Source organism: Xenopus laevis, chromosome 7S, assembly GCF_017654675.1.
Source record: "Xenopus laevis strain J_2021 chromosome 7S, Xenopus_laevis_v10.1, whole genome shotgun sequence".
Taxonomy (NCBI): domain Eukaryota; kingdom Metazoa; phylum Chordata; class Amphibia; order Anura; family Pipidae; genus Xenopus; species Xenopus laevis.
The window spans coordinates 17,434,308-17,462,108 of record NC_054384.1 but is presented as its reverse complement, the minus strand read 5'-3'; the positions used below and the strand labels follow the sequence as shown (position 1 = coordinate 17,462,108).

At 38.1% G+C, this 27,801-nt stretch overlaps 1 protein-coding gene across 1 annotated transcript; it reads left to right on the top strand.

Annotated features, from left to right (window-relative positions):
- LOC108697923 (vertebrate ancient opsin) lies at positions 1–25,459 on the top strand. Its single transcript, XM_018228398.2, has 5 exons — positions 1–677; positions 3,808–4,018; positions 20,356–20,473; positions 21,357–21,596; positions 24,722–25,459. The coding sequence occupies exons 1-5, from the start codon at positions 332–334 to the stop codon at positions 24,947–24,949; spliced, it is 1,143 nt and encodes a 380-aa protein (XP_018083887.1). The 5' UTR covers positions 1–331; the 3' UTR covers positions 24,950–25,459.
- Positions 25,460–27,801: the final 2,342 nt, after the last annotated feature.

The following is a 27,801-nucleotide window of genomic DNA, read 5'->3' as shown; positions in this document are numbered from 1 at the left end:
GCTGCTGTCAGTTAAAGAGAAGGGGGGGGGGAACACTAGGGGAATGTCTCCGGTGTTAGCAAAGCTATTGGACTCACACACACATGCCTGGATCAATGGCAGTTGCACTAGGACATAGACAAGTGCACATCAGCTTACACTTCATCTTCCTTCACTTTGCATTTGGAGGGGCATCTTCCTTTGCCTACTTCTATTTCTTAAAGTAGTATGAAAGACATATCTGAAGATACTCAGAGGACAACTTATTTGGATTGGAAGAACATCAGATGAACTCAGTATCTACCAAGCTTTGAGTGCAATTTACTCAATATTGAGATTGCCCGCAGCCATCATGCCAACCAACGAGTCTCTTCTAGCCACTCCTGAGGGTTTCACTGAGTGGAACCCCTTTAAGGGACCCCTGAAGAACATAGAACCTTGGAACTTCCAGCTATTGGCTGCCCTCATGGTTGTGGTAACGTCACTCTCAATTGCTGAAAACTTTATTGTCATTCTTGTTACGGTCAAATTCAAGCAGCTGAGGCAACCTCTGAATTATATAATTGTCAACCTGTCTGTCGCGGACTTTCTGGTGTCAGTGATTGGTGGCACCATTAGCATTGCCACCAATAGCAAGGGCTATTTCTACTTGGGATCCTGGGCTTGCGTCCTCGAAGGATTTGCAGTTACTTTTTTTGGTAAGGTTTGTTTTAGTAAGGTTCGTTTTGGTAAGGCTCGTTTTGGTAAGGCTCGTTTTGGTAAGGCTCGTTTGCATGCTTATGATCTAGCATTGAGAAAACTTGTATTGGTTCAATCTGCTCAGTATGTTGTGGTGTCTCTGGCAATGATCTAAATAAAGATATGAAAATGTACGTTCCTCTCCTGGGAATGTTAAGCAGTTATCAGCATGAGAGAAGCATATTATTCACATGCAAATATATTAATTACCATCCGCTAATTTGGGCTTAAGCATTAGAGTAAAATTGATTTCTGTAAAAAAATGCCTGGTCCTTGTTGCTGCTTAAAAGAAAGGAAACTGAGCGTTTCATTGTATCATTAGCTAAAACAGGTGTTTAGTCACTAATTGTACTGTGACCTGTCACTCCCTAATGACAGACTTGAATAGTGTGGCCCGTAATACATGGTGAAATGTCTAAATTTACACTCAGGAAAGAATTACTATGAGAATTCTTGTGCTATTCTGTTATCGAAGGGCTGTCATTCCAAGCAAGAAGAACTTTTCTTTTGAGCGATATATCCGTAGGTCCCCAGTTGTGGCTACACTACAACTCTCAGCATATGCAATGGAGACTTAAAGCATGATGGGAGTTGTAGTCCAACTACATCTGGGAACCCAAGGTTAAGGAAGAGGACTTTAGGACCTACCAGAAGAAACATTGACACTACAGCAAAGGGGGGATCAGTTTGTGGATAAAAAATGCCACCTGTTTTGCTGTGTTTATATCTATAGCTGCAACCTGAATAAAAGTCTTTTTAATGACTTTGTTAATTAAGGTACAGGTATGGGACCTGTTATCCAGAATGCTCAGGGACCCAGGGTTTTTCGGATAAGGGACCTTTGTGTAATTTGGAACGCTACACCTTAAGTCTTGTGACACACTGGCAGATTCGGGGAGATTTAGTCACCTGGCGACTAATCGCCTCTTCTTCTGGGCGACAATCTCCCCGAACTGCCTTTGCGTGTCTTCCCGTCCGCTATAATGATAAGTCGCCTGCGCTAAAGTACACGCGGCACTTCATTTTCCGAAGTTGCCCTAAGTGGTTCAGTCGACTTCGGAAAACTAAGCGCTGCTTCTGCTTTAGCGCAGGCGACTTTTCATTATAGCGGACGGGAAAACACGTGAAGGCAGTTCAGGGAGATTGTCGCCCAGAAGAAGAGGCGATTAGTCGCCAGGTGACTAAATATCCCCGAATCTGCCCGTGTGTCACAAGCCTAAATCTGCTGGGATCAAGTACACGGTACACGGTACTGTTTTATTATTACAGAGAAAAAGGAAATCATTTTTTCATATGTGAATTATTTAATTTTAATTCAATGGGAGATGGCCTTCCTGTAAGTCGGCTTTCTGGATAACGGGTTTCTGGATAACATCTGTATTTTAAACACAGCCTCTATTCTCCATGCTGCACTGTAAGCGAGGGCATGTGCATGTTAAAGGCAGTAGGAAACTTGTTACAGTTGGAGAGAGCATGTGTTAGCCCTGACACTGCAATATTCCCTAGGGGGGGGGGCAGATGCAGAGGAAATGATGAATAAAACGCAGCTATATATCCAATGCATGTTAGCTCACATGTCTTAAAGGGGTCCACCTATTTTTGGTGTTGTGCAAGAAAATGCTAGTCTAAGCAATTATACTACTATAATCCAGTGGTTTTCAAATCATGTACAGGTATAGGATCCGTTATTCAGAAACTCATTATCCAGAAAGCTCCAGATTATAGAAATGCATCTCCCATAGACTCCATTATAATCAAATAATCCATTTTTTTTAAATTAGATAGATAGATAGATATACAGTAGATACAGATATGGGATCCATTATCTGGAAACCCATTATCCAGAAAGCTCCAAATTATGTAATGGCCATCTCACAGAGATTCCATTTTATCCACATAAACCAAATTTCAAAAATGATCTCCTTTTTCTCTGTAGTAATACAACATTGCCTTGTACTTAATCCAAACTAAAATATAATTAATCCTTATTGCAAAGCAAGCCTATTGGGTTTGAAGGTATGAATAAATTATGGAAAGATCCGTTATCCGGAAAACTCCAGGTCCCGATAATTCTGGATAACAGGTCCCACCCTGCACATATATATATATATATATATATATATATATATATATATATATATATATATATATATATATATATATGTATATATATATATATATATATATATATATATATATATATATATATATATATATATATATATATATATATATCTAAAGGTAGACACCAGGATTTTTCAATTAAAACTTCATGTTTATTAAATAAGTTTAAAACAGGAACCGGCCAACGTTAGAGAAAGACCGAAACGTGGCCCGGTTCCTGTTTTAAACTTATTTAATAAACATGAAGTTTTAATTGAAAAATCCTGGTGTACACCTTTCTCAATGGAATATGGATAATGCAGCTTTTCTAGGGTAGCACCCAGCTATGTGATCTATTTTTTTTGGAATCACTAATGGATGGTGTGCGCTAGGACTTTGAACCTATATATATATATATAGAGAGAGAGAGAGAGAGAGAGAGAGAGAGAGAGAGAGAGAGAGAGCGCGAGAGAGAGAGCACGAGAGAGAGAGAGAGAGAGCGCGAGAGAGAGAGAGAGAGAGCGCGAGAGAGAGAGAGAGATAGAGATAGATACTGTATATATACATCCATCCAAAGAAGATCAGCACTCTCAGGGCTTAAATCCCTGAATTGCTCATCTTCTTTGGATGGATGGAGATATTATATTGATCATGCACCCAGGCAAACAAATATATATATATATATATATATTCCCAAATTCTAGGTGCACACCGTGGACTAGGTTATTGCCCGGGTGGCAGCACTTTCTGGTTGTTTGCTGTATTTCTCCTGACGAAGATCCCTGTGGGGGACAGAAACGTTGAGTCCAATAAACTTGATGTTTTTGCATCAAGTCCCTGTCAGTGGCGCTATATATATATATATATATATATATATATATATATATATATATATATATATATATATATATATATATATATATATGACAGTTTTCCCCCCAATGTATTAACTTTATGTCTATTTTTTCTTTCTCTGTACCTTCCAAGGGATTGTGGCTCTGTGGTCTCTGTCAGTACTGGCTTTCGAGAGATACATAGTAATCTGTAGACCGTTGGGCAATCTGCGCCTCCAGGGCAAACACTCAGCGTCTGCCATTATCTTTGTGTGGGTCTTCTCTTTCGTGTGGACAATCCCGCCGACCATGGGCTGGAGCAGCTACACCACAAGTAAGATTGGCACCACCTGTGAACCTAACTGGTAAGTGCTTAGTTGGGATAAGAATGCTATTAGACGCATCAATAGAGATTTAGAGGCATCAATAGAGATTTGGGAGGCTATAGTAGCAGGGAGAGGAGCAGGGAGTATTTCACATCTTATGCAGAAGGTTCATCCTAAGGCGGAAGGTTCATTTGGAAGAAGGGAAAAGTAATGTTATCTTACATTACAAAAGAAACCTGTAGCTTAGTTCTTCATTATGACTCTACCAACGCTTCTAGCTTCTACTATTTCTAGCTGCCATTATTGATAGAAACAGCACAACTTTAGTGCTTGGGTTTGAGGTTTGAAAGAGACAGGGTGACAAGGACCAGTGATTTGGGCCAAGTCTCATAACCAGTTTAACTGAAGTTGTCTCATTGTCTTTTCATGATACAAGTAGTTTTATTCTGATAATATCATGATTTTTAACAGCTGTGCTGCTGTTTTGGCTGGTCAATTGCCAGAGTGTTATGTGCTGGTGGCACCTACGGAAATTTCTCTGCACAGTAATCTCGCTTCTCATAAGCTAGTTTTAAATCTGAAAGAGTGGGAGAACTGGAACTATCCAGAGATGTTTCCATCCTAAGTCACTGAGCCCTCTGGCAGCTGGCTGGGCAGCAAAGCATTGTGGGAAATTACAATTGAAATTACATTTACACTTTTGGAACTATTTAACGTTTAGATAAATGGATATTGGAAAATTGTTTTAAAAATGTATTTTTTTTCATCAGGAAAAATAAATTTTTGGGTTTACATGCCCTTCACCGGAACTAATGCTGCAGATAGACACGTGTACTGGATAACCAGATGCCCTTGAGATGTTGTTGTACTGCATTCATTACCCAGTGAAGGGGTTCAATGTTCAAACATTTTGGGGTATATTTATTAATACAGGAGACATAACTGGTGATCTTGCCAGCAATTAGTTTTGAAGAGTCACCTACAATTTAGAAGACAAAACCAAAGATCTGATTGGTCGATATGGGCAACATCACCAGTGATGTTTGTCTCCAATGTTAATGAATATGCTGGTGTATAGCAATTGAAATAAAATCTGTGACTCCTTGTACATTTTTTGGGGAACCTGCAAAGGGTTCAAAAGACAGAGAAGGCCCATTAGGAACTGATGACCCCGCTGCTGTGTCCTTTGATCCCTTTTCCTGACCTCTTTCCACCTCTGTACACCTCTGAGAACTGTGAGCGTGGGCAGCAGGGAACCTAGAAAATACCTTTAATGTAGGGGGAGTCTAATTTGCCAGTCCACACAGGATGTGCATTAAAAAAGGCTGATTATATAGATGGGATTGTTTACAACTTTAGTGTCTAGAAATATACTGGATATATCAGACATGTGATTCTATTACCCTTGTGAGTTACCAGAAAATCTATAGATCAGCTAACACTGTATTAGCACATATACGGTATAAATAATGGTATGAATACTAAAGATGTAACCTCCAATGAGGTGGAGTCAATTTCATTGATTGGCCGAAGCAGGATAGGGTGGGACCACCCTGGTTTTAAATTTTGTGATGTTTGTGATGCTGCCAAAGACACTTACGACTAAGTACCGAAGGGTACGAAACGTGTGGATTATTTGAGGTTCAGTATGTACCATTTTTTTATTATGCTTATTCAATAAAATATTTTTTTTACTTTTTTATTTAGTAGTTTCCGGGATACTGTTTTTGAGTAATTACCCAGCAGGGAACCTGGGACTAGGTTGTGGTAGATATTTCATGAGACCATATCAGGTGTAAAACCATAACATTATAATCAACTACAACTCCCAGCAGCCCTCACAGTTTGTCTGGAGGGGGACCAGTTGCCTATGCCATGGTGGTAAACACAGTGGGGCATATTATTTAAAGGGTGATTATAAGGTTTGATACAGTTCTCCAGATGGATCCAGATTTTTTTAGGGGCATTTGTATCTATTTGATAGAAAAGATAGAAAAGTCCTATACAAGTGAACAGAAAGCTGCGGAGGTCCTTCTGGTGAACTGTGCCAAACTCTTTTATAAATATATCCCCTTATCTTACTTTAGCCCCTACTAGAACCTCAATATTGTAACCTGGCATTGTGCCAACATGCTGAACTCTAACCACCCTGCCTCTTCATCATCAAGATCCCTTAAGTGAAACAAGCACTGGCACACGTGGTTACAGAAATGTCATATCCTGAGGCCAGTAGATAATAGATATTTCCAGCAACAACAAAAGAGACATGCTATGCTGCAAGCACATGTAAAGGGATTGTTCAATGGCAAGAAATAATTCAACAAAGAATGGTGAATACACAGAGAAGGATGCATGTCCCTGAGTGAGTGGGACCTTGGAGCAAGAGGTCAGCACTGGGTTTGGACGTCATAAGACCCAGGGGGAAAGCATTGAATCGCTTCTTCATGAAACATCTTGTACATGAGGGACAATAAATATGCCCTGGTAGGATGTAAGGCACCATCAACAGTAAGAGGATGGAAAGGATCAAGGTCTGAATATGGCACTAAACCGACAGATTATTTTATCTGCCATCAAACCCTACACTTTGAAGGACTTCTACAGTAACTTTGTGGTTCAGGCAGTGATGCTCCTGGTTCTTATACTGATTTCTAGCACTCCCACATTATATAGTGTTGCTCCTTCTGCTTTATATTCAAGATACACAGACAGACTGTAATTTATTTTCTATATCAGCCCAATCAACATAGTGCAGGTGGCAAGGAACATCAGGCCAACTACATTAGATTTTAGGAGGCTTCCTGTGAAAGTATTTCTAGAGCGCAGGACCTTTCTCTTAATGGAGAATCCAGATGTAGAGCTCTACAGTATCAGTCCTGTATCCTACATTTGCTTCATGCTTTAGAGGGAAGGGCAGACCTCTCCATAAACATGATTGCTACTGCTAGAGTTATGATATTATGAATTAATGATAATAATAATGCCACGGCATACACCAACACCTTATACTGCATAGATAATGACAGGATGGAGTGATATGCACATTATAACATATGTACTGAGGATGATGTTGTTGTTCATATCAAATAACCCATAGGCAGTAGATAATAGTCAGCAATTTGTGGGAGATGGGCTCTCAACTCAAACCAGCTGTTGGTTTTAATTACAAATATACAACAATAGGGAAGTGAGTGATCTTGATGTAAAATAGAATTATTTTGGAGACCGTTCTGGAGCCACTGAACCACTTTGGGGTAATTAAGTCATTATTCAGCATCAATAGACCTCTAGACACATCAAACACATGAAGCCTGTAAGCTTAAATTAAATTATTATGTTCTGATTATTACTTATACAGTGGTGCAACTAGAATATAGCAGACCCTTCCACCTGGGGAGGGGGGTGTCCAGGTGGTCACCTAGTTTGTTGTATGTTTCCAGCTCTGCCACCCCGCCCACCACTAAAGCCAAAAGTGAGTGAGTATGTTCCATGTAATTGAAGGTGTGAGCCCTCCCCATTCTCCCTATTTACCCCCCCCCTACTGTTACATCACCCTGCTTATTATTATTATGATTATTACAGACTGGCTTAGACAGTTTAGGATAATTCCAAGATGACTTTGTAGATAAAGAAAGAAAAGTTATCCCATGTTTTAAATATTTTGAGATTGCTTAACATATTCCATATTAATTAAATGGCACCTCTTATGGATTTGTTTCCTCTGCATGACTATATGAAGGAACCTGGGTAAGGCAGGGAATCTTTAAAATTGGTCTATGTTATCCCCTTTTAATACATTGAGATCTCAACAACATTCAATAGCAATAAAAATTAGATATACAACTAATTCTAAACCCAAACAGATTACCTGGCTTAATTTGGATCCCCCGAGAAGAAGGTAAAAAAAAAGAATGCAGATTTCAGATAAGATCTCTGAGCATGGGCATCAGCATATGCTTTTATTTAGATAGCTAGAAGATCAAATCTCTCATGGAATATCAGCTGTTTTTGTAGTTTGGCGTATAGACCAGGTATGACATAAGGCAGTGCACAGTCATGCTTTGACCGCAAGAGGCTTGCAGAGAGGAAGCCCGGCCAAGCTAAGCAAGTGGGGGGACATGGGCTTCGCACAGAAGAGACAGATAGAAGAGGTACGTGCCCAGTGCACCCCTCACCTTTGCACCATATGCACTAGTTCCAGCCCTGACTTCAATATGCTTACTGCACCTTCAAGGTACAGTAATACCTTCAATATTCCTTAAGGGAAATAAATATATTCAGTAGGGCTGCACCGAATCCACTATTTTGGATTCGGCCGAACCCCCGAATCCTAAGCAAAGGATTCGGCCGAATACCGAACCGAATCTGAACCCTTATTTGCATATGCAAATTAGGGATGGGAAGGGGATTTTTTTTTTTACTTCCTTGTTTTGTGACAAAAAGTCACGCGATTTCCCTCTCCACCCCTAATTTGCATATGCAAATTAGGATTCGGATTCGGTTCGGCCATGCACAAGGATTCGGCCGAATCCTGTTGAAAAAGGCCGAATCCTGGCCGAATCCCGAACCGAATCCTGGATTCGGTGCATCCCTAATATTCAGTTCTTAATATTGCATAAGATCAGTGCATAAAAAGTTAAGAAATAGCGGCTCTATAAAAGCTTTCATAAATGTAATAGAACATTTATTGATTGGTTAAGCCTTGAGTACGCAATATGGCAGGACAGTACAGTCTGGCAGACACAAAGGCATTCCTTGACACCCCCACAAACCAATGACCCAGCATTTGTCCACACAAGTGAATGATCAGAATGCGGTAATTTAGTGAATTCACTTGCTGATTGGCTGGGTTGCTCAAGACAATATGAAGAATGTGAATTCAATACTAACCAGTGTCCTAGTAAACTTTAGTCATCCATGTCATCATCCATGCCAATCATCTTTGGTGCAGTTGCATTAGAGTTTGATTGATCAACCAAACTAATTGCAGTGGGAACAATATTCAGATGATTGTACAGTTGGCCAGGAATGGAACCATACAAAATATCTGTGTGTGTGGCTTCCATAGAAAGCAGAGACCTGATCTTTAGGGTCACCCAACCTTAACTAAGTCATTAATGATCAAGTTAAATAAAAGTGGACCCAATACAAGGCCCTGAGGGACCCCACTAAGAACCCTACTCCAAGTAGAGAATGTACCATTAACAACCACACTCTATACAGATCCTGTAGCCAGTTTTCTATCCATGTGCAAAAAACTTCATAAACCCAACAGCCCTTAGTAGTGATGGGTGAATGTGCGTATCCGTTTTTTTCCGATTTTTTTTGCCGCCGGTGAATTTTCACGGGCGGTTCGCACATTTTTTTGGCGACGGTGAATTGCGCAAATTCGCCGCAAATTCGCCCCTGCCAAATTAATTCACCCATCACTAGCCCTTAGTTGTTTGTGGGGCACTGCATGAAATACTTTGGCAAAATCCACGTAGATCACATTTACTGCTCCCCTGCTGTCCAGCATCTTACTTACATCATCATAAAAAGCAAACCAATTTGTCTGACATGACCTATCCTTCATGAAGCCATGCTGATTGCTGCTCATAATACCATTCACATGACAAAATTTTGAATGTGATCCCATAATAAACAATCAAATCAAATCACAGATGTCAAACTTACTAGCCTAGCCAGGCTGAGATTGTAATCCTTTTTTAAATATAGGAATGACATCAGTTTTCCACCAATCCATAGGTACCATACCAGATTACCAGAGTCTGAGAAAATCAGAAATAGAGGCCAGTCGGCTAGTCTAAAACTAAATTAAGCTCTCTTAGTATCCAAGGGTGTATTCCATCTGGCCCTGGTGCTCTGTTTACATTAATTTTTATTAAAGCTTTATGAGCCATATCCTGAGTCAGCAACTGACTAGATTGAGCTGAGCCATCAGTGCAGCTATGAGGTGGGTCTGGAAACTCTGACTCCTCTATTGTATACACTGACCTTTTCTGTATCTGTTACAATTATATTGCTACCATTATTTAAAGAAGCAACACTCTCAAACCACATCTTTTTACTATTAATATACTTAAAAAAATATACCTTTTAGCTCTTCTTAGGTTGCAGCAACTGTGATTAATATTCAAGAATAATCAAATCATTGTTCTTGTCAATTTCTCATCAAGAAAAGAAATGTCTCTCTCTTCATTAAACCTAAATGCTTAAAACAAATAATTGCTGCTGGATAAAAGGGCTAAACTTATTTGAATTCATTGTCCATTATGGGGCAACTCCACCCAAGAGGCTATAAAAAAAATGTAATTCTAAAAATCCAATATCCGTTCATTAAAAGATGCTAATGGTAAAGTTTTTGGGAAAAATAATTGCATTTGAAAGCGTTGACAATCTGGCAGTTTGTATTCTCTGCACCCCTGGCTCTGACTCCTGAAACAACAGAAGCCAGCCAGACCTGAAAGAGAACTGATTTTGCTATGTTGTTTGAAGAGTCAGACCCAGAGAACAGGAACAGATGAACAAACACTGCTTTAAGGTGAAATTACATTTACCAAAAAGTATAAAAGTATTCAAATACTTCATTATATATATATATCTATATATATCTATATATATATATATATATATATATATATATATATATATATATATATATATATATATATATACGTGTATATATTTCATTAGGTATATTAGATAGTTGCTTAGAATGTGTTTCACTATCCAAAAAACTGTATTAAAAATATCTCTGAAGACCCAGAGACATACTAATTTCCCATGTAGGAAATGACATCTCCCACAGGGAAAAAATTGCTGAAAATACCTTGGCATTGGGACCCAGGGGAATCACGTTTGGTAAAATATAAAAATGTGCTCAGCTTGTTTTACCCACAGTGTTTTACCCTGCTTTATCACAATGTTTCATCAATAAACCCAGTTTTAGAATCTTTTATATAATAATTGCATTCAGTGTCGGACTGGACACCAGGGGCCCACCAAAAAACCTTAGATTAGGGGCCCACTCTCAGTACAATTTTCTTCCTCTCCTCACTCAACCTCTATTCTCCTAGTCGCTTTTCTTTATATACTATAATCTATTATTCCATCTATTTAGCCTCTTTGTTAAGGAAATAAGGAATGGCCATGAAATAGGCTAAATGTTTAGAAGCAGGAGGGCTCACTGACACCTGGGCCCAGTAGGAGTTTTCCTGATATCCCAGTGGGCCAGTCTGACACTGATTGCTTCATTTCTTCACTTAATTTTGTTGCTGATGTATGCATTTTTCCCATTAAATAAAGTATATATTACCAGCAAGCAAGGCTTATCCCCTGAGTCTATATCTATTTATATTTATGATAATATCATGTTGATCACACAGATACTGGCAGTCACTGTACATAGTTTTATAGGGTGATCTCCTAATGCAATTTAATGTAATATATGCATGCATTTTGATGTTCATCAGACAGGGAGCCTTGCATCCTCAATGTCAAAGCTCTGCTATTTAACCAGTTCATTTCTGTACAGAGCAGGCATATGTTGCACAAAGCTTATTTCCTTGCAGGAATATATAGTGAATAATGACCATCGTAGTGCTGTTTCTACCGATAAAGGCCAAGAGCTTTTACAAAGGTCACAACTCCAAGGTGACTTGTAAAAGCTTTAAACATGTTAGTAGGGGACATTATTCTGTAAAATCTACAGTTTGTGTTTGTTTGTCATCAAATTCTCTACCTTGGTCCTTGTTTTAAAAAATCCTGACTGCCCCTCTTCTATCTCTCTTCCTCCCATTAGTTCCCCTCTGCTCACTCCTGCCCATCTCATTCAGTTTTCTCCCTCTCGTGTGTTCCCCACTGACCATCTTCTACCTGTCACTTGCAGCTCCATTCTCTCAAATCCACTTGTTACCTCCTACCAGCTTCCTCTCTTCCACCTGTGCTTCCTCTCATCTGTCCATTTTCTCCTTGCTACTTCTCTCCATAAGGCTTACCTTTTCTCGGTTCTCCTCCCCTTCCCTTTGCAGATTGAGTACCTTTTTTTTATGTAATACAGATCTGAGGTAAGAAAGGGCAGAGACAATGCATGGAAGTGGGACTTTGGAAAAGAGAGGCATTTAGGAGCAGGAGAGTGAGGAAAAACAGTGCTAAACAGTCAGGTTTACATGCACAAATGAGTGTATTTCTTGAAGTTATAAATGAAACATTCCGATGTCAGAACATACCATTAGTGATGGGTGAACATATTCGGCAGGCGCGAATTTGCGCGATTCACGTCAGCAAATAAATGCGATCAAAAACAGCTAGGAAAACCTAGGGGGACCTCCCCCATAGGCTAACATTGATGCTCGGTGCGTTTTAGGTGGCGAAGTAGGTGGTCGAAGTTTTTTTTAAAGAGACAATACTTCGACTATCGAATGGTCAAATAGTCGAACGATTTTTAGTTCGAATCGTTCGATTCGAAGTGGAAGTCGTAGTCGATGGTCGAAGTAGCCAAAAAAATACTTCGAAATTCGAAGAATTTTTTATTCTATTCCTTCACTCGAGCTAAGTAAATGTGCCCCTTAAAGTCCAACCTTAGAAAGAAGCAATATCATTCATAGAACAACACCATCCATATATGAAGCTTGTGTAATTATCTTGTGGTTAGAGGATAAAGTCTATGGGGCAGGTTCGCCAGGTCTAAAAGATTCTGCACACAAACCAGAGTATAATTATTGGTATTGGTTTTATAAGAATAATGGTCAAGATGTTTCTAAATGTTATTTGCGCGATTCGCCGTCAGCAAATAAATTCGCAAAACGCCCGCGAAAATTCGCCGACAAAAATTTGCCGGCGTCAAAAAAACGGCCGCCGGCGTACAAAAACGTTTCGTGCGAAATTCACAAATTTTTCAGCGAAACAGCGCAAATTCGCCCATCACTACATACCATTTATAAGGATAAAAGTGGTGACTTCGGTATATAATAACTTAAGAAATTCTCTGCCAAATGACCATTTAGCCACACATTCTCTTTAAAATACATACAGGTCCAACTAGCAAATCCCATCCGCCACAATGCTGCAATTTAAAATTTTTATAGTTGACCCCTGATCTCTTTCATAGCATGTGCCTGTGTGGAACCGTTACAATGATATATCACGTTATGCAATCCGAACATTCTATTAGATTTTGCTCTATCCGATATACAGGTATACCCACACGGAACTACACATATTATACTATATCTAAACTGTGTTCCTCTAAATAACAGTTCTCTAAATGGATGTCAGACTTACAGGTCTGTAATTATCTAGCTCAGCACTCTCCGAAATTTTTAAAGAAACGATAAGCCAGATCCAAAAAAATAAAGCACATAAAATAACTTACTGTATATTTAAGAACACTGTTTCCTATACAAGCTAAATAAAGTGTACATCTTTGGATAAACCTAAGTATATCATTGCCACTTCTGATTTGTAACAGGCACAATGACACTTCTGTAACTCTAACCAATATATATTTTCATCTCTGTGGGGGACAAGGGGAATATTGGAGAAATTGTGCCAGAAGAACCCTAGTCTCCTGTCTAAACCTGCCGACTTCAAGTGAACTTATTTATTAAAGGGTTTTTGCAAAACAAGGTTAAACTCCGTGGGGGAGAATGTTCTTAAAAGTATTATTTAAAATGGCATCTTTGGGAATGTTTAGCACTGCTCACAATGTAAAATCAATCACTGTCAAATATTATATTGCGTATTTTCACTAAGCAAAAGGTTAGCGTTAACACCTGCTCTGGAGTTTCATTAAATGTTCTGGTGCAAAAAAGATTTTGCGATTGCGCCAGCGCCTGATTGGAAAAATGCCTGCACAAGAATGCCAGCATCACTAAGAAACGCTAGCACAGGATTGGACACCAGCGCAATAACGCCTGCTCAAGAACGCCAGCATCATGACTTCATCACGTCCACTTTTGGCGCCAAAGGAGGGCTATTTAAGACGCCAAAACACTCTAGACTTTGCTCTGTTATTGGTTCTACCTTTGTGTGTTCCTGGGTGCGCTTCCTAGTATTCTAGTATTCTTGATCCTGTATTTGACGCTTGCCTGATAACATTTATTGAACCTTCGCTGCCTGTACTGACCCATTTGCCTGATATCAACTATTCTTCTGCCTTATCCCTATTTGTACCTTGAACTGGTGAACTGGTGCTTCCTCCTTGGTCCGCTACTCCAGGCTGAGCCCTCAGGCCCCTGAAACAGCCACTGTGAACGTTCAAAAAAACTATTTGTTTGCAAACATGGTCGCTAACGTTCGCAAGTGACTCTGCGCTGGTTTTTTGTGTTAGCGAAACATATTACTTTCCCGCCTTATTTCTCTAAAACCAAAAAATCTCTAGCCTACAAGGTAGAGAACAGCAACTTTCCTGAAGCACTCTACAATCATTGTCATAGTCAACAATAACTTATCAGATCCGCCAATTACTCGTTTTGTATGGCCTATGGGTTTTCAATTGATCTCTTAGGGGCACATTTACTTAGGTCAGAACTTATTTATTAAAGGGTTTTTGCAAAACAAGGTTAAACTCCATGGGGGAGAATGTTCTTAAAATTATTATTTAAAATGGCATCTTTGGGAATGTCCGACCGTCGAAGTAAAATCCTTCGACTTCGAATATCGAAGTCGAAGGATTTACCGCATTTCCTTTGTTCGTATGATCGAAGGAAAATCCATCAATCGAACGATTTTCCTTCGATCAAAAAAAGCTAGGAAAGCCTATGGGGACCTTCCCCATAGGCTAACATTGATGCTCGGTAGGTTTTAGGTGGCGAAGTAGGTGGTCAAAGTTTTTTTTAAAGAGACAGTACTTCAACTATCGAATGGTCAAATAGTCAAATGATTTTAAGTTTGAATCGTTCGATTCGAAGTGGAAGTCGTAGTCGATGGTCGAAGTAGCCAAAAAAATACTTCGAAATTTGAAGAATTTTTTATTCTATTCCTTCACTCGAGCTAAGTAAATGTGCCCCTTAAAGTCCAACCTTAAAAAGAAGCAATATCATTCATAGAACAACACCATCTATAAAGCTTGTGTAATTATTGTGTGGTTAGAGGATAAAGTCTATGGGGCAGGTTCGCTGGGTCTAAGAGATTCTGCACACAAACCAGAGTATAATTATTGGTATTGGTTTTATAAGAATAATGGTCAAGATGTTTCTAAATTCTATCAGTATTCTTTATATAACAACATGTGTACATTGTGACAGAAATGACAATTTGTCTCTGAATAGGGGCAATACCGCATAACCAAAATAAATATCAAATTAAATGTTTTTCAACGCAACATTCCTTTTTTTTTTTACTTAAACCTGTCAGCTCTGTCACAATACTTAGCAACGCTCCTAGGGACAAAGCAGCAATTTGTCTACAAAAGAACGCATTATAGAAGGATAAACATGCAATCTGAAGCACTTATTCTAATTTTATTTTGGTTGGTGACTTTTATTGTTAGAGAGAAATGGTGTGAGTGAACCGCATTCAGTTCCTTTTAACTGCTTAATGGTTGTTGGAATTTATAATTCATTGTTTGAAAAGTCAATGTTTATTGCTTACTTTTTTTTTAATGAAATTCTTTATTTATAAAGATTTTTATGGGGAGGGGGGTACAGAAAGCAAGAAGGAAGGGAAGGGGGGGGAAATAGCATAATACCACAGTGATATAAATATGATACAGTAAGTCTTATCTTAAAACATAGTAATGTTAAAATATCCACATAACATAGTATTAGCCAAATATTAAGGCCAAGACATATATTGCTGTACAAGTGAATTATATTGCCTTTTATTAGTCAGTTTAGTATATATTGCAAGTGTGTAAGGTCAAATTATTAATTATTTTAAAGATTTCCGAAAATACAATGAAAGGGGGATGTCAAACCATATTTTTTGTATAATGAAAGAAAATGTAATTTATTCTGAAAGGAATGAAGTTTGGGTGAAGCAGGGACATTTTCCCATCAGAAAATGCAGGAGCACAAAACACTAGTGCTCAATATTTAGGGGGTTATTTACTAAGCTCCAAATACCCGAAATCGCCCGAAATCCGAAAAATTTGTGATTTTTTTTATAAAATCGGACATTAAAAAAATCACAAATTTTTCGGAATTTATTAAACCCCGAGGGCTAAAAAACCTGAATACAAAAACATGGCATCTCAAACCTGTTGAGGTTGCATAAAAGTCAATGGGAACAGTCCCATTAATTTTTGGTTGCGTTGGGTTTTTTGGGCAATTTCACAATGTTTTCGTAGCTTTCGGGTGAAAACTCTGAAAAATTCGGAGATTTCGGGGAAAATTCACGGAAAAATCGTTAAAATCTGAGCTTTTCCTGCAAAGCTAATTTTTGGGAAAATGTAGTAATAAATAAGCTTTAAAAACCAGAGCGGGATAGATCGGAGTTTGTAGCAGCCGATATTGAGATAAATTGGGACCTTGATAAATAACCCCCTTAGTGTTTGTATGATTATTTTTTTGTAGACTTCAGGTATGGCGATCCAAAGGCAATCACAGGTCCCATGCCTGTACCTTGTTAGCTATTGCTCCAAGTAGGGACTTCAGTAGTCCAGAAAGTCTGCATGTTATAATCTGCTAAATTAACAAACAAAAGGTTTACTCTACATGTTCCTGGACTTGAAAACAACCAATGGACTGTTACATGCTGAAGTGATGGATTCTAGGACTTAAAGTCCCTTTGATTTTCTAAGTATCAGTGAACTGCCTACCATAGAAAGGGATTAAGTCCCAGAATCTATCACTTAAAGATACAGCAAACTGAGGTAGGGGTTGGATAATAATAATAATAATAATAAAGTATAGGTTGGGAGAGAGTTTTCTTTCAATCTCTGTTATTATAAGTTCCCACCATGACTTCATTACGTTTTTTTCTTGAATAGTTTGTGCTGTATTTAATTTTTTATCCTCGTATATTAATGTTTCACTAGTGTGCCTCTTTAATGCGGAACTATTTGTTTTGGCATTTTGAAAATTGAAGCTGCATCAATTATTCTTCCTTATCGAAATGCTCCGAGTTCTGCACTGCGCGATAAAAATAATACCGGACATATAAAATGACTAAGGGGCAGATTTTCTAAGCTCGAGTGAATAGTTCGAATGCAAAAATATTAGAATTTCTAAGTCTTTTTTTGGGTACTTCGACCATCGAATTGGTCAAATTCGATCGAATTCGATCGAATCTAATGATTCAAATGATTCGAAGTAAAAATCGTTTGACTATTCGACCATTCGATAATCGAAGTACTGTGTCTTCGACTTCATACTTTGCCACATTAAAGCTAACGAAGTGCAATGTTAGCCTATGGGGACCTTCCAGAGCACTTTTCTAAGTTTCTTTTGATCGAATAAAAATCATTCGATCGATCGCTTAAAATCGTTCGAATCGTTCAAAAACGATTTTTATTTGTGCTAATTCGAATTCGATATTTTCGAATCGAGGGTCGAATTTGAGGGTTTTTTAACCCTCGAAATTCGACCCTTGATAAATCTGCCCCCTAATGTAGTGGGATATATAATTGAAGGGAGGTTGACTCCCATTTCCATTAAATGTGAATGAGGAATAATTTAGACTATTGTGTAATATGGAATTACTGGGCCTTAAATAGCTGGTGAAGTGGCAGGTCTAGATTGAACAGCTCCGTAGTCCACTGAGACAGTAGATGGGACGTTCCCCTGCAAGAAATTGTGTATTGTCACACTTACCCAATTAAGGTGTTGCTTAGTGCTTCCCCCTACATCCCCCTACATTCTCCTACTGCTCTAATGAAAGGTTTCCTGCTACAGTTAGAATACTGTGGAACAGTTTCATTATCTTCGTGTTAAATAAACACACCATTCATGACCGAATCCAAATCCTAATTTGTGTATGAAAATTAAGATAAGGAAGGGGTAAAAAAAACTGGGTGCTTAGCACATAGAGTAAAAAAAATCACAATTTTCTTGGTGGTCTGACAAAAAGTCATGAGAATTCGGTTATGTCAGGCACTTGGATTTGACTGAATCCGAATGTCACTATAGTGGGGCTATGTCACCCACTGTCTTCTCCAGGAAAACACCATATCACCAGGTCAGAATTCCAACCCCTCTACCTCTCTTAATGTTGTAAGGACAAAGGTATATGGACATAAGCGCAATGTTTATGTATAAATAGAGTTGTACTAAACATTGAAGGTGCATCCCATCAACCCACAGCTTAAAAGGGGTTGTCGCCTTCAAATGAACTTTAAGGGGCCGATTCACTAAGGGTCGAATATCGAGGGTTAATTAACCCTCGATATTCGACTAGGAATTAAAATCCTTCGACTTCGAATATCGAAGTCGAAGGATTTAGCGCAGATAGTTTGATCGAACGATCGAAGGATAATTCCTTTGATCGAACGATAAAATCCTTCGAATCAAACGATTCGAAGGATTTTAATCCAACCATCGAAGGAATATCTTTCGATCAAAAAAGTTAGCCAAGCCTATGGGGACTTTCCCCATAGGCTAACATTGACTTCGGTAGCTTTTAGATGGCGAACTAGGGGGTCAAAGTTTTTTTTAAAGAGACAGTACTTCGACTATCGAATGGTCGAATAGTCGAACGATTTTTACTTCGATTCAAATCGTAGTCGAAGGTCGAAGTAGCCCATTCGATAGTCGAAGTAGCCCAAAAAAAACTTCGAAATTCGAAGTTTTTTACCTTCGAATCCTTCACTCGAAGTTAGTGAATAGGCCCCAGAGTATAATGTAGAGAGTGATATTCTGAGTCATTTTGCAATTGTTCTTAATTTTTTATTATTTGTGATTTTTGAGTTGTTTAGGTTTTTATTCAGCAGCTCTCCCGTTTACAATTTCAGCAAATTACCCTAGGAACTATGCATTGATTTTAATAAGAGACTGGAATATGTTTAGGAGAGACCCCAAACTGAAAGATAAGTAATAAAAAGGAGCAATATATAATAAAAAAAATTGTAGCCGCACAGAGAATTTGTTTTTAGATGGGGTCATTGACCCCAATTTGAAAGCTGGCAGGAGTCAGAAGAAGAACCCAAATAATTAAAAAACAACTATAAAGTAGAAAGTTTTACAATGGGGTCACCCATCTCAATAATAAAAGAAGTAAAAAAACATGTAGCCTAAAGCATACTATGCCTAGACTAATGATAGGTTCACCACCCTATATACCTTTCTAAATACGTATCTACCTTCAAAACCAGCACATGCTTGGGTGATACAGAAATATAGGCAATGAAATATATAACATGATAGCTTTCCTTCTTGTCATGCACAGCCTGCCATGCTTTGATATCCAATGCCAAAAGAGTAGTGAGGGGCGAATTTGCGCCATTTCGCTTTGCAGAAAAATTTGAAAAAATGTTTCTTTGACGCCGGCGAACAAAATGTTTCTTTTGACGCCGGCGAAAAAAATGTTTCTTTTGACGCCGGTGAAAAAAAAGTTTTTTTGCCGCCGGACAATTTTCGCGGACGTTTCGCAAATTTATTCGCTGGCGGCGAATCACGCAAATTCGCCGCGAATTTGCGCCTGGCTAATTAATTCGCCCTTCACTACAAAAGAGCAGGAGAATAGAAATAAATATATTCTATTAAGTCGGGTGTATCCTGCTTTAAAGGGTCATTTGAGGTCATTGCTTCTTCCCCTTTGTATATGTGTAATGGAAATAGATTTGAATGTATATTTATTTTTCCCTTTGCTTTGTTTCTGATTTTTTTCCATGACTGTGCTGGTAACTCTGCTGGCAGTTTGAGCTCCCTTTATTCATATGCTTTTGGGTTACAACCATCATTTTTATAGACTTCTTGAAGTGTAAAAATACCCCCAGACTAAAACAGACAATGGACGCAGGACGGAGAGGGAAGATCAGTCAAATACAGCTGTTAATAGAATTGTATAGGCTTTACATCATGAAAAGAGAAAGCATAAATCTACCATATGTCACCAATGATATTCCCTGTAATAAACACTATTCTGCTGGAATGTGTAAGCCTTTACAGAACCTATAACCAGTTGACAGATGTGGACTGTTGTACAAAGTTGGCTGTCAGAGATCTGAGCATGAACTTCATAAAACGTACATTTCCAGGTTAATCTGGGACACACTAGCACATGGCATTACAAGGGCAAAGAGTAAAGTATAATTGCATGGTAATTGCAATTGGCGCTAGGGTTGCTTTAAATGTTAGAAGATTGAACCTGGAATAGTAACAACCAAACAAAAACAGCAGGTGCCGTGAGCTCCATATATCACCATTTATTAGGGGTATTTCATTATATTCCTGAGAAATGTGCTTGTTTAATACGTCTTGTTTTCGGTGGCATAGGTACTCCGGAGAGACGAGGGATCATACCTACATCATCACATTCCTTACAACCTGCTTCATATTCCCTTTACTGGTCATTTTTGTATCTTATGGAAAACTGATGCGGAAGCTAAGGAAGGTTTGTATGCATTCCCACACATTTCTGAAATGACAAGTTGTCCTGGACGTAATCTCAATAATCAGTGGAGTGACTCTTTTTTAGATGAACATGCCGTGTGTTCTAGTACATTGTCTACGAGCAAAAATATGGAATTATGTACAATTTTTAATATGGGTTTAGGCAAGGGCAAGGGGCTTTATTTAGAAGCCCATTCTTTAAGTTCGAGTGAAGGAATAGAAGAAAAAATACTTCAAATTTCGAAGTGTTTTTTTTGGCTACTTCGACCATCGAATGGGCTACTTCGACCTTCGACTTCGACTTCGAATCGAAGGATTCGAACTAAAAGTCGTTCGACTATTTGACCATTCAATAGTCGAAGTACTGTCTCTTTAAAAAAAACTTCGACCCCCTAGTTCGCCATCTAAAAGCTACCGAAGTCAATGTTAGCCCATGGGGAAGGTCCCCATAGGCTTGGCTATCTTTTTTTCGTTCGATTCGAAGGATTTAATCGATTTTAATTCCCCAGTCGAATATCGAGGGTTAATTAACCCTCGATATTCGACCCTTAATACATCTGCCCCTAAGTGTCATATGAGATCAGCTAAAGTCAGAAGATCCAATGGGAAGTCCTTCAGCAGTTGACTGGCTACATCTATACACATTGTGCTACTGTGGGTTAGAACAACAATTGAATGCTTTAACAGGCAGCCTTATAATGTTACAATAGGTTGAGGACACCGTCAAAGATCTACATGTATGTCTTCATTGTCAATGGACTTCTTGGAGAATAAAGCAGTCCCTTGAATGAGATTCATAGGTTCCACTAACCTTCTTAAGAGACTTCGGTCTCCTTTAAATTTGTGCCTTATAAAAAAAAATAACCCAGGTTGTTTCTCTGCAGGTGTCAGATACGCAAGGACGATTGGGCTCTACTAGAAAACCAGAAAAAGAGGTCACTCGAATGGTTGTCATCATGATCCTGGCATTTCTTATCTGCTGGACTCCATATGCAGCCTTTTCTATCCTTGTCACAGCATACCCGACCATTGATTTGGATCCACGTTTAGCTGCAATTCCTGCTTTCTTTGCAAAAACAGCATCAATGTACAATCCCGTTATTTACGTCTACATGAACAAACAGGTATGATATCTAATCCCACAGGTGCGATTACATATGCTGGGAATTCATGGCAGCTGAGTTATATACAGTTCAGTTGTGTAATGAAGAAAACGTACCAGCAATATGAATACATCTATGGTTTTATTTAACAGTCTGCAGTCTATATTACATGATTCTGAACTTATAATGCAAAATGAGACTCAAAAATGTGAAATGAAGCAGTAGAATTCTTAATGAAGTGTAGGACTGGACAGACTTTGAGGTAGTTGGCCAGCTTAAGTATATTGCAATATATTAACAAACGATACCTCTTTTATTTTAAGTGGCTTAAAGGGATACTGTCATGGGAAAAAAAGTTTTTTTCAAAATGAATCAGTTAATAGTGCTGCTCTAGCGGAATTCTGCACTGAAATCCATTTCTCAAAAGAGCAAACAGATTTTTTTATATTCAATTTTGAAATCTGACATAGGGCTAGACGTATTGTCAATTTCCCAGCTGCCCCAAGTCATGTGACTTGTGCTCTGATAAACTTCAATCACTCTTTACTGCTGTACTGCAAGTTAGAGTGATATCACTCCCCTCCCTTTATCCCCCCAGCAGCCAAACAAAAGAACAACGGGAAGGTAACCAGATAGCAGCTCCCTAACACAGATAACAGCTGCCTGGTAGATCTAAAAGCAACACTCAATATTAAAAACCCATGTCCCACTGAGACACATTCAGTTACATTGAGAAGGAAAAACAGCAGCCTGCCAGAAAGCATTTCTCTCCTAAAGTGCAGGCACACGTCACATGACTGGGGGCAGCTGGGAAATTGACAAAAAGTCTAGCCCCATGTCAGATTTCAAAATTGAATATAAAAAAATCTGTTTGCTCTTTTGAGAAATGGATTTCAGTGCAGAATTCCGCTAGAGCAGCACTATTAACTGATTCATTTTGAAAAATTTTTTTTTTCTCATGACAGTATCCCTTTAAGCCACTTAAAATAAAAGAGGTATAGTTTGCTCTTTTGAGAAATGGATTTCAGTGCAGAAGTCTGCTGGAGTAGCACTATTAACTGATGCGTTTTGAAAAAAACATGTTTTCTGATGACAGGATCCCTTTGATGCAAAAATGGCCACCTGTTGCCAAAAAATATAAGCCCAACCAAAGGTGCAGACTAATAGAGCTAACACTCCAGCTGGGAGTAACAGTAGTTTTTTTTTTTTTTAAAGTTGTCCCCTGCTAGCGTTAAGACACTTGTACCATGAGGGAACTCCCAGTGCGAGCAGCCATTCTGAGTGCATGCGCGTTATGTTCTTCTGACGTCACACGTATAATGAACAAGTTTCAGCATTCTCTCATAATGCGCATGCATGTGCCTGGGAGCTCACTCCCGGTGCAGGTGCCCAAGCACTGGCAGGGGGCACTTAAACAAAAAAATACTGTTACCCCAACCGGAGTGCTGGCTCTATTAGCCCACACCTTTGGTTGGGGATAATATATTTTAGCAACAGGTGCCCTTTAATGTTCTTAATATAGTGAATAAAGTACCCCCTATGGTAAAATATAAGGACATTATAAGTTCCATGACCATATAAAGGCACAAAACCAAAGGCCAATTTGACCCTATTTATATAAAAAAAAAATCAGACTTAATTGGTGAATTTGCCATCATGTTGCACCATAGTCTTATCCATCCATTTAATGTATGTATGGGAGGACTTTTTAGCTACAAATACAGAACAGGGCCATAATCACAAGTTATATAAGAGGATGTGATGTAGAACTCAAGGCTTGCTGAAATTGCAAGGATCTTGTTTTTGCCAACAAAATTCAGGTTGCTGAAAGGTTTGTTCATTGCTATTTATGTGCTGATTTTTGCAGACTGGAGAGAATGTAAACATTAAAATTGCATGAGCAAACGTCACTGTAACCTGTTTATTGACAGTAAAAAGACGTCAGTTGAACAGCTGAAAGCTAAAGGCAGAAATAATATTTGAGAACGGTATGTTGCCTAATTATTTGTGCACAATTTTAAAGAAGCAGGTAACGTCATTTTGAACTGTATTCTAAAATATGGAAGGCATGGGCTAAACATGAACCCAAGGGCCAAACCAGTCAATTTAGTCATGGAATACTGATTATTCACTCATATTAGCTTCAAACTGGAGTTAGGAGCAGAGTATTGTAAGGATTTACTCTGCCCTACTTTTTTCTATTTTTCTTAGTGGCTCAATGTGGTGCAAAGACTTTGTATGTTCTCCAGAGGAAGAACTTAGCCAGCACCTTCCTATATCTAGAAAAGTGGCTTTTGGACTTTTATGAATGAAGCTCCACTTTGAGCTAATGTTGTTTTTTTTCCAGCACCCCCACTCCTCTTCATTCATGACAAAGATACAGATATGTAAAAGCCTTAATGTATCATCTGTTACCAAGATAATATACTTAAAATCGAAACCTGATGTTTAAGCTGGCCTTTCAGGAGAACTAATAAAGTATGGTTGCCATACACGGGTAGATTTAAGATTTAATTTGGGCTCTTCAGAGTGACTTGGCATCTTATCTGCCTGTGTATGGACTCTCCAATGGGCCCCCCACTCCAAATATAGATTGTGCAGGTTTTATTTTCATGTTGGATCATTGGTCCTTGATCCAACTGCTGGCACAAGACTAATTATGATCCTATTGTTTGGACTAATATTTGCCACCTCAAGATCCGCTCTTTTGTGACCTTGCCAAACGAGCAGATGGTAGAATGTATGGCCACCTTTAACCATTCTTCTCAAATCTTAATTGGTCTCAATTAGCCAGCATACCCAACCACTGTTGGAACACTTCTAGCAGCCCAGGGGGAAAAGACAAAAATAAAAATACGAGTATTCAGCTTCCCTGGTAGGCCGTAACAAAGTCTATGATGTATAATCTAGGCACATCGTATCACAAAAATCCTCAACTTAATTTCCCTTGCTCACCTTTGGATTTTGATCAATTCACAAACAGATGCTTGTGGGAAGGCTGAGCATCATCAGTTTTCAAGGGCACATATGACAGTAGCTTTTAGTTACTCAGTTGAAATGTTGTTGTTTGGGTTGGTTTGGATAATTGACCTTATTTAATCTAAAAATGTTACATTTCAATTCATTTTAATTGGCTTTATTTGCAGTTTAGGAGGTGTCTATACCAGATGTTCCACTTGAATGACCCAGATGCCAAAGAGTCCAACATAAACCCAACTTCAGAAAGGGGCGTGCTAACTCACAACAATAATGGAGGGGAAATGCTGGCCATCGCCACACACATAACTAGTTCAGCTGTAACCAATCGTGAAGAAGAACAGAGCAGCTGTAATTCCTTTGCACCAGTGGCAGAAAATAAAGTCTATCCTATGTAAACTCATCTAGGAAAAGTCAGGAGAAAGACTTGTTCAAAGAAGAAGGACATGAAGTGCCATATTTTTGGAGACAAGTGTTGTTGTAGATATCTAATTAATATGATGGGAGATGGAAATCATTGCAGATGAGCCATATACTGTATGTATTTTTGTGGCAGTACAACTACTATTTATTTTGTCTTTAGATATAACAATATTACAACACCCTCAACTTTAGTTTGTGCTGCAGAGAGAATATTATTGTTTGGAAGAACAAATGCTTTTCCTGGAATTGGCACCTCATAAGAGAGACTCCTACCAACATCATGACCTCACTGTCCCCTCCCACCAATCGGAAGCTGCCACTGGGAGCTCTATATTCCAGCGTAAGGGGATAACACATTTACAATGATGTCAAGGATTTCTCAGTTTTAGATCATTCACACATTATTCTGCTGAATTGTACTGCAATACCATATAGAGATTTTTAAAAAATTGTATCCTAAGTGCTATTTTAATTGTATTATTTATGTGCCATAAATATATATATAAATATATATATATATATATATATATATATATATATATATATATATATATATATATATATATATATATATATATTTTGATAAAGGCTCTAGAGGGGAGCTGAAATGTCGATCTTTTTGCCATGTTGAAATAAAATACATTATTCAAGTCCTAGGAGTGTGCTACCATTCTTTTTCTATGCATATATATATATATATATATATATATATATATATATATATATATATACACATATATAAAACATGTGTTTCTTTTGCTTGCCAGAAAAGATATTCAGTTATAATAAAATTAAGGCTGAAAAGCCCTATGTATAAAGACCTGCTCCTTATACACTGTACTTACAGGAGTTCCATTCACTGCTCATCTCTAACCACCATTTTTTAGACAGGCCTTTTAATATCTGTTTCATTGGTGGACATTTTGTAATATCCGACTCACCTAGCATTCTCTAAAAGAGATTTCTGCCATTTATTAGGACAAACCGGTGAAGGCCTAACACGTTTCGTGCCTGTTGTGGCACTTACTCATAGGCTAAGGAGCACACCTCTAAATTACTATTATTAGCCGATGAGTAAGTGCCCCAACAGGCACAAAATGCATTAGGCCTTCGCCCGTTTGTCCTAATAAATGGCTTGAACTTTTAATTACATTTTTTGTTACTTAATTTTTTAGAGGAAGACTCACAACTATGTTTATTGCTTATGCATCCGTGGACTGGAGTGAATTGTGAGTATATCTTTCTCCTCCCATTTTCAAAGCTTTTGCCAGCACATTTTCCCATTAAAATTATCCAAAAATTGTTGCCATATCAGTAAATCTTCTTTCACCTCTGTAGTTAATCTTATGTGTCAATAAGGATTACCTATAACTGATGTTAATGTAATTAATTTACTATTGTAAACACGACCAACGCAAATTATATAGGAGGCAAATGTTAAGGTGATTGAAGATGTGAAAACATTATCTTCTTAGCCAATAAAGCTGGATGAATCAAGCTTTTTAAACTTACCCAGTTTGTTCACAGGTAACCTAAATTCATTAGAAACATATCTGCTTAGATCCCAAAAAATTGTAAAACGTTTCTGGGAAATACATTTTTTCCCTGGCTAAGGCAACATCGCTTTTTTTATCTAGATACATAAAAAAAATCTGGTAAATGGATGTCCTATTTGGACCAATGAATAAAGAAAAATGTCCAGATAGTGGATTTCAAAATTGGAAAATTTTAGAGCCCATTCAAGAAAACACATAAATATCTCAAAGCAGTGACAAGATATAATACACCCCATGGGTAAATACTTTTTTTTTATCATAGAAGAAGGAACTATTGAAATGAAAACTGAAATAATAGATATTAACACCGGTGCTTAATATCAATGGCCCTGTCAAATGAAGTGTATGTAACTGAACACAGTGGAGAATGAAGAAATTTAGGGCAGATTTATCAAGGGTCGAATTTTGAAGTAATGGGAACTCCCATAACTTTGAAATTCGAATAAAAGGAGACAAACAAAGTTTTTGTGGGGGGTGAATGGGCCACTTTCGTTCGAAATTGAATCATACGAATCAAAGTAATTGCGCATTCAATTGAATTTGATTCAAAGTTTTTCCAAAAAACCTAAAATTTTTCAAGTCCACCTATTGACTCCAAGGGGGTCCCGATAGAATTTTTAAAGAGACGGTATATGATAAATTTCAATATTCAAATTTTCGATTTTTTTTTCAAATTTGAATTGAATTTGAACTATTCCCTAGCTGAAGTACACAAAAATTAGCTTGAAATTCAAATTTTTTAATTCAAATTTTCACTTCAACCTTTGATAAATCTGCCCCTTAATCGTTGACTGATGAACCCCTTGCGAAATACGTTGTTTTAAGGCATTAAGACTAAAGGAGACACTCTTAAATGATAGAATGGCTGTTCATTAAAGGGGTTGTTCACCTTCCAAACACATTTTTCAGTTCAGTTGTTTTCAGGTTGTTCCCCAGAAATGAAGACTTTTTTCAATTACTTTCCATTATTTATTTTATACAGTTTAAAGTTGAGTCTGGCCGCTCAGTAATTCAGGTGCAGACTCTGAACTGTTACAATTTTGCAACATTTAGTTGATACATTTCTCAGCAGCATTTCTGGAATATTAGCAACTATTGTATCAATTCTAACAGCTGCCTGTAATGAAACCCAGAGATTCTGCTCAGCAGGGACAAAGATAAGAAATGTATCAACTAAATGTATTGATTTAAAACAGTTTAGGGGTCGGCGACCCCCCTCCGAGAGCTTTAGAAGGTGAAAAAAGACACTTTACACTTCAATATTAGAAAAA